Source organism: Xenopus tropicalis, chromosome 9 (genome assembly GCF_000004195.4).
Source record: "Xenopus tropicalis strain Nigerian chromosome 9, UCB_Xtro_10.0, whole genome shotgun sequence".
Lineage (NCBI taxonomy): Eukaryota > Metazoa > Chordata > Amphibia > Anura > Pipidae > Xenopus > Xenopus tropicalis.
The window spans coordinates 25705752-25720179 of NC_030685.2; the positions used below are offsets into that span (position 1 = coordinate 25705752).

The window sequence follows — 14428 nt, forward strand, 5'->3', positions numbered from 1 at the left end:
CCTGATACAGTTAAAAGAGTAAATCTGTCAGATATGCCAACATTTGGTAAGGCAATTTGGCATGTATGAGCCGTGGCCACATCAGGGGACATGCAGGGGAGCCCAGACTTCCATGAAAAAGACTAACATTTGTTCTAAATGAGGCTAGTATTTGTTCTAAATGGGTGCACGACCAGGTGAGCATAGCATTTTTAAACACAGTAACAGAACATTTGAAACCTCAGAAAAGAAAAAAAATCATACTAACCATTGTTAAAATGTTTTATTGTTTTATTGAACATTTACTATAATATATATATATATATATATATATAGATACTATTGGGGATATACTGAAATACAGCTTGCTTTTAAACAACATGCATATTCAGGCTTGTTATGAAATGGGATTATATACATTGGGAAGGTCTGCTTTCTCTAAACTGTTTTTGGGGTTGCTGGGGACACTTATCTTGCATATTTTGATCTCTTGCAGCTTGCCTGTGCTTTTTTAAAATTTCCTTTTATTTCATCTTGAAAAGTTACTTGGGTTGGCCTTCTTACATTTAAAGGAACCTCAGAGAGCTGCTTCTTCAAGTTTTGGTTCTTTTGCAGATTGGGATGTATGATTAAATACTCATCTGCAATCCTGGCTGCCGCTTCTGGAGTAAGGGCCCTTTGCTTGATCATACGCTGTACATCAGGAGGGCACTGAGTGAGCAGTTGTTCTACTACTATTAGGTTAGTGCACTGTCCAAAAGTCTTGACTGCATATGCCTCCATCCACCTATTATAATGGCAGAGAAGGCTTTGATAAAAAACTGTAAAGGTTTGATCAGCCTGATGCTGGATGGTTCGGAACTTTTTCAAATGGGTCTTGGGTGTGATGGCATAAATTTTCAAGATTTCTGCCTTTACAAAATCATAATCATGCTTGTGTTCTTGTGGCACAGATAAGCAGACATCCAGCACTTTCCCCTTCAGTTTGCGATATAAACATTTCACCCAGCGTGATTTGGGCAAATTCTGAAACATGCACCTGCACTCAAATAAATCCAACAAATCCAAGATGTTTTCATTGTCTGCAACAAAATACTGAAGGAAGTCATCTATTTTTCCATCTATTTTGGGTGGTGCACAGCGTTTCTTCAGTTTGGGATGAGCAGCAGTTTTCGGATGTAGCTGCATGCTTTCATCTGCAATTTTGGCAGCCTGATATGGCGTGCAGCCCTCTTGGTTTAGAACCGTTTGCTTAACCTCAGCTGGACACGTTTGAAGCAATTGCTCTAACACTAGAGGCTTATAGCAGTCCTTAAATTTTTTTACATTAGAGGTGTCCATCCATCGCTTATAGCGGTACTGGAGTCTCTGGTAAAAGCTGGTAAAAGATTCTTCTGCATTCCGCACCATATTTCGGAACTTCACACGGTGGATTTCTGGTTCAATATCATAAGGTTTCAGCAAGGCTGCCTTTATTATTTTGTAATCCTGGCAGGCATTCATAGGCACATCACAGTAACATCCCATTGCTTTGCTTTTGAGCCTGTCAGGCAGAAAACAGACCCACTCAGGCTCAGGCACATTGTACATGGCACAGAGTTTCTCGAAATTTAGCAGGACCCAATCAGTAAATTCATTTACATCCTGGAACTGAGGGAAATTCTCTTCAGAAAATGGCGGCGATAATGAACCACTCTTACTATAACAAACCTGCATCTGGGCCATCTCCAGCTTAGCTATTCTGTGATGTTGACGATCTTCTATTATTCTTTGGTGCCAATGCTTTTCTGCTTCTATACCCTGCTTTAAGATATCTCTAATTAGCAAAAGAAACCCTTCACTCTGCTGTAATGTGGCCTCATTTCCTAATATGGCTGAGTGCGTGTGGACCAGTTGGTCTATTAAGGCACTCACTTGCGAGAGGGGCCCAATGTCATCAGTCGAATGGGAGTCTAAAGGCAAAGAAGCATTATTTTTGCTGATGGGGCAAGGAGAATTTCTCTGGTCTGTTGACCCTGTAGCTTTGCTTGGGCCTCTCTGCAAAAAAGGATTTTTGTGGCCTGAAGGCAAATTAGTATTATTGCTGGTAATCAAAGGCACATTTGAAAGCAAAGAAGTATATATTCTGTCTGAACTCAACTGGGCATTACAAGCAGCTGTAGGCAAAGAATGCAAACTGGTTACTGTATTACTGATGTTCCCTTCTACATCAGTCTCCTTGCTATCTTTTGGCCTCTCAGAAGGGGACTGTGAATTTACACTGCCTGCAGGTAAATTAACAGCAATGTTGCTTGAAGCCAAAGGTGCATTTATGCTGCTTGGAGGCAAAATAAAATTACTGTTGCTTGAAGACAAAGTCACATTTATGACACCTGATAGCAATTGGGCTTTACAGATAGTTGTAGGCGAAAGCTCTTTTGTGAAGGCTGTAGACAAGGAAGGGAGATTGAATATCACATTGAATGCTACATCACTGGCATGGCATTTTACCCCTCTCTCTGCATCTCTCTCAGAAGGAGACTGTGCTGCTTCCCACTTTTTTTCAGCCACTCCCTCTGCGCTGCTGACTGACATCTTTTCTGTGGAGCTGTCGCTGTCTCTGGTGCTCATATTTTGTAACGCTGCTTGCTATATCTAGCAATATCTGGCATGTACAGGCATCTACTGGTTGGCAATTGGGTAAGTTGCTTTGAGAGTCTGTCCGTTAACTCAACTGACTGGACTACATACCCACCCCTACTGGCCAAGAGGTCAAGGGTCACACACTGGTTAGGGAAGGGATGCTTTCCCCCAATAGTTACATCTGTGCAATGTTCTGACAGGGGATAAGAGAAAATAAAGGCCTGATACTGACTGGATAAAGATCCCTTCTGGTTTCCCATGGCCCCATTTGACCAAGGGTGCTATTAGACTGATTGGGCAGGGATGGTCAAAAACAGGTCTAAACAGAAATGAATGTATTTAGTCATTCATATCTGACAACCAACGTTGGTAGCATTTCAGCTGTTCCAAAAGATTACACTTTCATCAGCCTTGGAAACTGTGAACAAAAAGGGGCAGATTTCTCAAAGTGTAAAATGAAAGCGCAAGAATCCCACCACTCTCCATTCATTTCTATAGGATTCTACAGGCAAAAGTATCAGTGCGTGAAAGTATGGGGCAGAATTATCAAAGTGTGAAATTAGAGCTTACCACAGAAACATTCACCCACTTTCTATTCATTCCTATGGCATTTTTAAAGTGTATTTATAAAAATATCTTTCACCCATTGATAAATACACTGAACAGAATTTGAATTAGTGAGGTTTTAGAGTTTTAGTCTAATTTGAATTAACTCACAATTAAAAAAACATGAATGGTTTCTTATTTATTTAAAAATCTGAATATGAAAAACTTGAATACCTCGCATTTATGAGTTTATAAGCTCATATAGAATGAATTGCCAAGGACAGTCAAGGACAGCTCCCATTGACTTCTACATGACCTTGCAAGCTTTTAAATGCTAAGATATTACACTCAAGTTTGTTTAGCTTAATAATAGTTGATTTGAAGTTATAATTTGAGTTTGTGAGTTATAACACAAAGAAAAGCTGTAGAAATTGCAGTGCGAGTGTTCATAAAGTTTCCCCTAAACACCATATGTAATATAAGGCAATAAGTTTGCACAGGAGCAGTAACCTATAGCAACCATTAAAATGTTTGTTTTTAAACAGGTGACCAGTAAATGCTACCTGTTGATTGGTTGCTATGGGTTACTTCTCCTGGGCAAACTTATTGGGCAAACACAAGGTCAAGTAACATGAGTGCAACAAGTAGAAATACAAATAGATGAATAGCTTAAAAGGCCCAATCAAAGCTCTGTTCTCAAGCCAATTGATCTGTAGCACAAGTGTCATCTTATCCAACCATCATGAACAACCTGGACCAAATATATCTGGAAGATTGGGCTCTCAAAATTGTGTAACAATGGTTACTCCCAAAGACTTTAGGCTGATTGGAAACTTATGCAAACGGCATATTTCATTTTATACTTAATTTTTTTGTAATGTATATTTTTATTTACAGTTTCATATTTTCGACAATCCATATTTATTTTTAAAAAGCATATTTGATAAATATGCCTCTAAAAATTGCATAGGGATGAATAGAGAATGACGAAATGTTATTTTTGGCAGAACGTGTGGCAGATTTATCAAAATGTGAGTTTAGAGCTCGCTACAGAAAAATTTACTCACTTTATATTCATTCCTATGGGATTTTTAAATGTGTATTTATCAATGGGTGAAAGGTAAAGTTCACAATTTGATAAATACGCTTCTAAAAATCCCATAAGAATAAATTGAAAGTGGGAGAATTGTTCCGTAGTGAGCTCTAATCTAATATGGATAAAGGGGGTACTGCACTTGTTGATAGGCAGGAAACAAGTTATGTTGCTGATACATGATTTATTAAGTAAGCAATGAGAATGAGTGATAAGAAATATAGATGTCCTTACAACGGGCCAGTGGTCAGAGGCAGGCAGAAGACGAAACAAATCCGTAAAGCAGACAGGGGGTCTGGACTGGCAGCAAACAAGGAGGGTCCAGAATAACAGGCAGTGGTCAGGGGCAGGCTGAAGACAGGGAAAGGCCGAGGTCAATACCGGGAGATCCAACAGAGGTCAGGAACAGGAGTTGTAGAACAGGGTAAGGTGAACGGAATCAGGCAGGTACGCGGGCAGGAGTCGGGCAGGAACAGGGGCAGGAATCAAGCAGGAATCACGCAGGAATCAAGCAGTAATCAAGCAGGTAAGGACACTGGATCACAAAAGGGATTAATGATCAAGCAACCAGGGGTTGCTTGTAACAGGCTTATAAAGCCCGTTAATTGTCTGATTGCAACCACCTGGGCTAATTAAGGGAGGGGAAGGTGAACATAAACACAGAAGGGAAGAGGGGTTAACAGAATGTTTAGGGCTGGATGCCCAAGGTCTCCAGTGGCTCAGTGAGGTAGTGCAGAACCTGCCTAAGTCCAGAGTTCCAGTACAGGCAGGTCCTGACATGTACTCTAATTTCACACTTTGATAAATTTGCTCCTGTGACAGGCTTTATTTAAACTTTTGATAAATCTACCTCCATGTTTTTAATACAATGACCTGTGGCACAAAATGAGCCCCCAACTAAGAGTTTACTCTGCTAGCTGGCATTTTTTTTTATTTATGTGAAATTGTACATGGGTGAACCTCCCCTTTACATGTGGAATGAAAGAGAGATGAACTACGGAACTGGGAGGTAAAAGGCTAGGCAGAGCGGCAGTATAGGAAATCTCATGACCACTAGCATGGAAATCTGGGTGATAAAACTACAAATGACTCGTAACAAAATAATTAAAAAAATTGTTTTTATTGACAGCTTTGAGTTTTTTATGGTGCTGCCTCAGTCTGAAAGAAGAATCACATGCTAATTTACAAAAGTCATGCTGATATGATCAGAGACCAGTGGTATATAACATGTTAAATAAATACTGTTAATTAGGCAACTCTTAGATAAATTGCTGGTTTCCCGACAACGTTTCTTCTATGCAGCACAAAGCCCTTCCTTTGCTTGTCCATAGGTTTCTGCATTCTGCCCAACCAGGTTCCACTTCTTTCAATTTAACTAAGAAAAGCCAAAATTCCTGCAACTTCATCTTTCATGAAAGTTTGTGGTCTTCATTTTCAAGGTCTGACTAGAGCCTGGAATTCTAAAATGAAGAAGAAAAATATGATTATTATATATATATATAATAATGATTTTTTTTATTATACTTAAGGTATGAAGATCCAAAATATGGAAAGACCCCTTGTCTGGAAAAGCCTATGTGCCCAGCATTCTGGATAACCGATCCTTTGTCTAAATAACTATACATTGAGGTCTATGTGCATGGTTTTCTTATTAATAAAAATAAAGCATTAAAAATAAAGCATATTAAAGTTGTTTTGATTTTTATTAAGAAATTGTAGATCCTTTTCGGTCAAATGAAAGGTCTGCCATGTCTGCTTTGTTATCTAATAAGACTTTGTCGGAAACATTTATCAGACATTAAACTTCGTTTAATCAGCTGTAAGAGACCTACAACATCTCATTTATTTACACATATTAATTTATTCAGCGGTGAAATGATAGGGCTCTGGGCCCCCTGCAAAAAGATCTTCTGGTGGGGCCCAGCATGCACTTCAACCCAACCTGCCTCCCCCTCCTTCACTGGGGTCTAATATTTGGAATGCTTGAGACTTGGTGTTTTCCAGAAGGGGGGTCTTTCCGTGATGTGGAGGACCTATTTCTTATAGAACAAAGAATGGTTACACTTAAATGAAGCTCTGCTGATTTCAGTCATCTGCTTGCCTCTCAGCACTAGCAGAAAGCACATTCTGGTTTTATTTCACCCCTTCTTCTGATAGTGCTCCCCCTTGAGCACCATTAGCACGGAGCATGTACAGGAACACTGTGCTCCAGTCTGGTAGAAGCTTTGTCTTTAGCAATATGGCTTTGGTCATGTGTGTGACAGAAATGTCATCCCTGACCTCTTAGGCGCAGAAAGTAAGGGAAAGGTGTTTAAAGATGGCAGCTGCATTCCTTGGGGAATCAAAAATTGATGCAGTATAGAACTTTACAAAGTAACATAGCAGCTTTTATATTAGCATTGGGTAGGGGTACTGGTGCACTATCTATAGTTGTAATATTGCAAATAATCTCTTCTCTATCTTTTTTCGTCTAGGCATAAATATAGACGCATATCTGTACAAACTGGGTCATTTTAACTGTTCCTAGAAATTCACTGTTTGCTTACCTTCAACTCCAATTTTGCCATCACCATCAGAGTCTCCAGCTGCCAGGAAGGCCTTGGTCTCAGCATCAGTTAAAGCCCTGGCACCTGCGCTGAAGTTCTGGAGGAACAGTCTTGAGAAGCGCAATAAGAGAAGCCAAGTTAGCCACAAACTATTACAAGGTAAGGGTTGACTATTTCTATTGCTACCCAGCTTTGTAACTGGAACAAGCCCTTTTTTATCTGCGAAAAAGACTATTAAACTCTCATGATAGACATAAATATTTGTAAATCAACAGTAGGGCAAATTCCTTTAGTAATACCGTACAAATTTGAGTTGAATGAAATTTGAAATATCGAATAGAAAGGACAACCTCTATGAGAATATATAGCAGTTTAATTATGTGTATACTGTATATACAGAGCGAAAGAGAGTAACACATTTTGTGCGCGCTACTCTCAATCTGCCTTATTTTGTTGATGTTCTGCTGGAGCAGCACTATTTCACTGAATGCCTAAACATGAGGGTTGGTTGATTCTACAAATTTTGTATATATATATAATACTGATTAATATTTACCAGAGGTATAATTAGTTACTGATTTACTATGAATTTTGCTATTCTCTCTAATATGAACAGTGAGTATTAGCCTTTACTTACTTCAGTTCATCTTCCTCAATGAAGCCACTCCTGTCCTGGTCCAGGATGCCAAAGACATTCTTCACATCATCTGCAGACCTGCTGCTCAGGCCAGACTGGGCAAAGAAAGTTTTGAAGTTGAAGGAGTCAGGGGCTGAATAAGAGGACAAGAGAAATAAATATTAAGTGCCGTGAGAGAATTGCAGCATTGTGCACCATTATAAATGAAACAAGCACTAAGGAAACACTAAAACTATTTGCATGTTTGCAAGAAGTAGAGTGCTCATCTTTTTTGGGGGGGGGCTCCCTTACTCAGTGGAATGGAGTTGGGAGCCCGCCTGAAATGTTGGGCAGGTTTTTTTAAAAAAGATATTGATGCAAGGGGTGTAATTCCCCATTGAAACAAATTGTGTGATTGACTCTACTGTTGCAAGACAGGATTAGTCAATTTGCAATTGGTCTTCACTTATTTTATTGTCTGTGGTTTTGAAATTATTGAATTGGAATTTAAGCAGATATCTGGTTGCTAGGGTTTAAATTACCTTAGAAATCTGGCAGTGGTTTGAATAAGAGACTGGAATATGAAAAGGAGAGGGGCGGAATAGAAAGATAAGTAATAAAAATTAACAATAAGAATAAGATTGTAGTCTCAAAAATAAATAGTTTTTGGTTGGTGGAAGCTGGAAAGAGTCAGAAGAAAATGGCAAAAACTATAATGAATAAAAAATAAAGACCAACTGAAAAGTTGCTAAGACTTGGTCTTTCTATAACATGCTAAGAGTTAACATAAGGTGAACCACCCTTTAAAACTGATTTACAAATGACAAATGACAATTCCCACGAGTAAGGTTCCACAAGAAACTGTATGTTACAGTAATGCCTTTATACACTTACATATGAGCTAAAGAGTGACCCCTAAAGAGTGATTTTTACAATATGTAACCCATAAGTTGTTGCTGATCTACACTGCCTCCCTAGTATCTTCTGGCAGCCACTGATTTAGGGCCTTGTGTGATGCTTAATAAATGTTGTGGTTACTTTTTTCACAGTTTCCACCAAAAGTGATAATCACCAGTATGAAATGTTAGAAAATATACAAGTTTTCACAGAATGATGTAACATGTATAGAAGCACTGGGCCCACTTAGGCTTTGGAGCCTGAAATGCCCATAAAGGGGTAGTTTACTTAAAAATATACCAAAGGAAAGTGCAATTACACCTACACAATTTAAATACCATATAATTCAGACTTATTACAAAATGCCTTATCATCACAGGCTTGGAATTTAAATGATCTGGTTTTAAAGGAACAGTAACAGGAAAAAATAAAAGTAACTAAATATAATGTACTATTGCCCTGCACTGGTAAAACTGGTATGCATGTTTATAACAAAAACCTACAATAGCTTATATAAATAAGCTGTTGTGTAGCCATGGGGGCAGCCATTAAAGCTTTAAAAACAAGAAAAGGCACGGGTTACATAGTACATAACTAATAAGCACTGCAGAATCCCATTGTATTCTACAGAGCTTATCTGTTATCTTCTATGTAACCTGTGCCTTTTTTTTTTAGCTTTAAATGGCTGACCCTGTACTGCTGCTTGTTTATAAAACAAAAGAAGTCTATCTGAAGCAAACACAACATTTTTATCAGTGTAGGGCTACAGTGCATTATATTATAATTAATTTGAAACACTTTCATTTTTTGCTGTTAATGTTCCTTTAGTCTCTACAATTGGGTAGTATTTTAAAATTAAATTAGAAGATGAAATGTATAGGGCTGAATAGCAAAACTATAAAAAAAAAAATTAATAATAATAATAATTAATTTATAGTCTCACTGTCCTCACTCTCCCCACAACCAGTGATGGAAAAAGGCATATATATATATATATATATATATATATATATATATATATATAAATACTATAAGAAAAAAATATATTTATATATGTTCTTTGGGATCAGATTTTGGAAGTTATTGATAAATAATTGATAAAATTTCACCTGTAAAATATACAGGAGGGGTGCAATATCCCAAATAGAAAGAGAGTAAAATAGCTGCATAATAACTCATTGTATCATACCTTGGCAGTTCTGCAGGGCAGCAGAGATGTCAGCCTCACTCAGGATTCCACCGAATGCCATGGTAAATCTAGGAAGCAATATTGAGTAAATTGTAATTGTACAGAACAGAATTAAAACAGAAACCTAAAGTATATTAAAATGTTGGATGCCTTAGGCTTAAGCCACAGGGGACTGATAATTGGTTTGCAGATAAACAGAGGGCGAGAATTATCCCCTATGCTCTGATCAACTTTCAGATGTGCCGACATGTCAGTTCTAGAATAGCACCATCCCATAAATAATCACAGTTATGAAACACCTGTATAGGTAAAAACATGGCTGCAAACATGAGCAAAATTTATATATCTATGCCATATTTATAAAGCTTGCATCAGACCAATCGCCACTGACCACAATGAAAAACAATCCTTGACAGTGCTAGGGTGCAACCTTTTGTGGAAGAAATGCCCACCTTCCTATAGTTTTATATTGTTTTGGCTATTAAAGAGGTGGTTCACTTTAACTTATAGTATATAATGGAATGGTCAGTCTATTAAGATCTCTCCTTTTCATATTCAAGTCTCTCATACAAACAACTACCTGGTTGCTAGGATAATTTGGAGCAGCTATAATTACAAACTAGAGAGCTGCTGAACAACAAGCTAAAAAAATAAAAAAGCACAAATAATGAAAAATCAAGACCAATTCCAAATTGCCTCAGAATATCACTTTTTTACATCATACTAAAAGTTAATTCAAAGGGGAACAATCCCGTTAATAACATTGTCATCAAGCACATTATTAAGGACCAGGCCTGTGGGCAGGTGGCAACCCTAGACAATACTGCACACATTTTATCACCAATACTTTTTTGTTGTGATGGAAAAACTTCAGATAATTGATACAAATCCTTAAGAGCTATTGACATCTGATGCCCTCTTGTTTGCAGTAGCACCGGTAGACACATTATTTCCTAATAGTTATTTCCTTTTCCATATTAAAGTCCATATTTTCACATCTCATACTCGTTGTTCTAATTTCAGTATTGGAAAAAAATAGAATTAGAAGGTTTTCCCAAAAACTCACCTGAATTCCTCTTTAACAGGAGCAAAGGGCTCTGAGCAACCTTTTGAGTATTAACACTTCTGAAAGTCTTTGCAGTAGGATTCTGCTTATATAGGTTGTAGATTTTCCCCCTAACCATATAAAGAAACCCAAAGACCATGTCCGGATCAATTTCTCAGACAGTTAGCTAAAAAACTTGCAAGCTAGTAACTGAGGTATATATATCCCACAGGAATGTAAATTGTTTCTTGAACATTCCTGTAGCAGAGACTAACAAGTGAATCCCATACATTGTATAGGAAATGCGGAGTGCCAACTTCTTGAAACTTCAATCATCAATTCAACTTGAATTTTGGTCCTGGATGTTCAATGCATCCTTTTTGAGTTAAGCTGGCAACGTACAGATAAAATCATACGAAACCTAGTTTCGGAAGATTTTCGGGCTGTGTGGGCTCTGAATTATCGCCCCGATAATCTTTGTACCATGGTCATTTAGGATCAGCCAGGTTCGAAAATTTCAGTCGGATAACAACGAAATCTGTGCATGTATTGTGTATCGGGCGATATCCTTAAAGGAGATACAATGGAAGTCACTTTCGTATGATTGGTGTCTAACAACTATTTCATGCTCAGAACATCCTCTGATTTGTATTTTAAGGGCTTTATAGTATAATTTCAGTCTGAATGTTAGTTTCAGATTCTTGCGTTTAAACATACGACTGATATCCGAATGTTCTTCGGAAGAAGACTAAAATCTGAATGTGTTTGGCCACCTTTAGAGTTGTACATCCCTCTTTCCTTGCCCCCCCATGTCTGTGTGGTCTGTCTCCTCTATAGTTACACCACTGGCCATAGCCATAGGGAACTGTTGGTCAGAGAAGCTTTTGGGAAAATGGCAGATACTGCATTTTGTGTGTTTGTATTTTATGGTCTAAGCACATACAGATGAAGCATAAAAGCATATTTTGAAATATTGGATGCTTGTTTGGCTATGAAATACCCAGGCTAGTAGTAGAGCAAGGGATACATGCAACTCTGATGCAACAGGATGGGCCTCCGCTATGTGGAAGAAACTACTGGAGGATGTTGTTGTACTACACCTCTCACTGCCACTGTGCAATGCAAATGATAGAATGGACACCAGGAGCTCTTGCAAAACAAAGTAACTGTTTATTTGTCCAAGACAAGGGTGGTAATGCAGGGCAAATCAATACTCACTCTAGATGAGGTAGACAGGCATGCAGCGATACAACTGATGTTAAAGCAGATTAAGCAGGAGAAGTATGGTGTCTTCCAGTTTATCCCTTCTCATAAGGAGGTAGGGCAGGGTAAGACAGCCAACAGAGTGACAGGAGGCAAGCTCACTGGTTTATCCCTTCTCTTGGTAGAGGTTGGGCAGGGTTATTTGCTGGCCTATGTCCCTGGCACTTCTGTGTCCCTAATCCAAGGCAAGTAAGCCTGTAGGAGACTACTCATTTACTCTCCTCTCCTGGATGGAGAAAAAGAGCTGCTCTTTCTAGATAAGTTCTGACTTCCTCACTTTCCTAGAAAGTGCTATGATGTTATTTAACCTGTTCTAGCTTTACCTCATTCAGGGGGCCCTGTCCCCAACTTCACTAAGGGTATTTGTCCCCTTAGGGCCTAACACTTCTGGGCCTGTGTGGATCCCAGGCTTCAAGGAGCATCCACACAGAACAGTTGCAGTAACCCAAAAAGGAATATCCACCCCTTTCCTATCACTATATTAAAGAAGATGACATAGTTACATAGTTAAATTGGGTTGAAAAAAGGACCAGAGTCCATCAAGTTCAACCCTTTCAAGCTAACCCCAGCACACACACATAAAACAATACAGACCTATTTATACACTCACATACATAAACTATATATACCAACATCAATACTAACTGTAGCTATTAGTAAAGAGAAGTACCAGCCCAGGGTCTGGATTAAGTGATTATAGTAGGGTGAACAGATTGAATATACAGTGACATGTCTAACAAAATGCATGTTGCAGGGCTGCACTGGTTGCATTAACATTTAATTGCAATCGGTGCAGCCCTTCTAGCTGGATTTTCTAGATCTGGCCCTGAATTTTCGAGTGATCTGGTCACCCCTTTGGGGGTCGAACAGCCCTTTCACAGGGGTCGCCTAAGACTGTCAGAAAACACATATTTCCAATGGTCTTAGGAATAATTTTATGGTTGGGGGTCACCACAACATGAGGAACTGTATTACAGGGCGCTGCATTAGGGAGGTTGAGAACCACTGCCCTAGATTATTATCTATTATATTATTATCTCTGGGGAGTGCCTAACAAATGGGATTAACCCTCTCCTTGTCTTTTACATAGTATATCCATTAAAAATTGATTTTTTTTTTTTGCATCATTAAAAAAAAATACATTTCTAAACAATGTCCCATTATAGATTTGATGTAATTAATTTGAAGAAAAACTAACTTTGCAGAGACCAGAAAGTGGTAAACAAATACTAGTTCTCGATAGCAATTAGATTTACAAAAAAAAAATATTAAAACCATTGAAACATGTTTAATTAATGTATATTGAAAAAATTGCTTAGAATTGTTTTTTTTGCCAAAAAAAAAGGGGGTTGTTGAAGAGAGTACTAGTCTTCCCTTATCATTCCAATGCTGCCTGCCATGTTTTCTTGGCATGCTAGAGTGCCGCAACCCTGTTAAGCAGCGCCTGTTAATAGCATGTGGTGCTGGTAGTTGGCATTGGGGTATCCCCTAAGCAGAATGGCCTGTTCCTCTGGGATATGGTCTCCATACCTGCTGCATGGTTATAGTTCATGTAAATTGCTTAATCATCATTTTCTGAGACGAGCAGGGTCAGACGCCCCCTCTTGTGTCCCCGCTGCTGCCTGCTCAACAAACCACCACCAGTAGGGGAGCAATGGGGGAGGGCAGGTAGGGATCATGTCTGGGTTGACGGGCCCACAAGGGCCAGGGCCCTCCATGTATTTCCCTGGTATCCCACCGGCCCAGTCTGACCCTGTTGGAGATATATGGTTGAAGATACATGGGCATCAAAAGCCATATAGTGAACAGTGGCACTACAAACAGCTGGAAAATGTTATGGTACTGTTTACATGGTCCTTCTCATTTTTTGTCACTGATGGCATTATAATGCTTAAATATGTCAATGATAACTGTGGCAGGAACCATAGCATTGGGTCTCAATAGGCACATTAAATAATACAGTAAATAGAATCAGGCAAAACTGCCCTCTGTGTTGTCCAGATAATTGAAAGAGTCTGAACCAAAAAGAACAGTACATGGAAGAGATGTGGACTTCTGTCCCATCCAGATATAAGAAAGTAGCTATAAAAACACATTCAGACCCCTAGTCTGAAGTCTTAAACCTCCAAAGCAGATACTATTACCTACTGCTGAGATAAACAAGAATTACTGTGACAGCTGATCATGTTCTTTTCTTCCTAATAGATATATGCTGTTTATGCTCATCAAAGCAACTGGCACCCAACATGATCTTTTACACCAGGGATAGGCAACCTTTGGCACTCCAGCTGTTGTTGCACTACATCTTCCAGCATATTTGTGTCAGATTTTTGGTGGTTGTGGAGATAATGTGATTTGTAGTTCTAGAACAGTCTGAGTGTCAAAGACTTGTTATTTACAAGGACTGCAAATATGCCAGTTTGGGAAAACTGACCCCCTCCTCCTGTCAGGAAATAGGGTATATCTACAGCACCCTTAGCTAAACTATACACTAGTCAAAGGAAGAAAGGGGCCCCCAACTAAAAAAAGCTCCACGCAAATAAGGAATGCTGCAAAGGAGGAATGTTGTCGCCACTCTATGAAGGTCAGACTTGCAAGGTAGCTCTGTTACCAACATGCCTCTCTAATTACC

General features: G+C 38.8%; 2 protein-coding genes across 2 annotated transcripts; both read right to left on the reverse strand.

Moving 5' to 3' along the window:
* Positions 1-245: 245 nt before the first annotated feature.
* LOC100486021 lies at positions 246-2699 on the reverse strand. The gene has a single exon (XM_002931952.5). The coding sequence runs from the start codon at positions 2587-2589 to the stop codon at positions 448-450; it is 2142 nt and encodes a 713-aa protein (XP_002931998.2). The 5' UTR covers positions 2590-2699; the 3' UTR covers positions 246-447.
* Positions 2700-5344: 2645 nt separating this feature from the next.
* Positions 5345-10595, reverse strand: ocm4.5 (oncomodulin 4 gene 5). Its single transcript, NM_001126648.1, has 5 exons — positions 10555-10595; positions 9489-9556; positions 7424-7556; positions 6787-6896; positions 5345-5700 (listed from the first exon to the last, which is right to left on the reverse strand). Exons 2-5 carry the CDS (start codon positions 9547-9549, stop codon positions 5675-5677), a joined length of 330 nt encoding a protein of 109 aa, NP_001120120.1. The 5' UTR covers positions 9550-9556; positions 10555-10595; the 3' UTR covers positions 5345-5674.
* Between the last annotated feature and the right edge of the window lie 3833 nt (positions 10596-14428).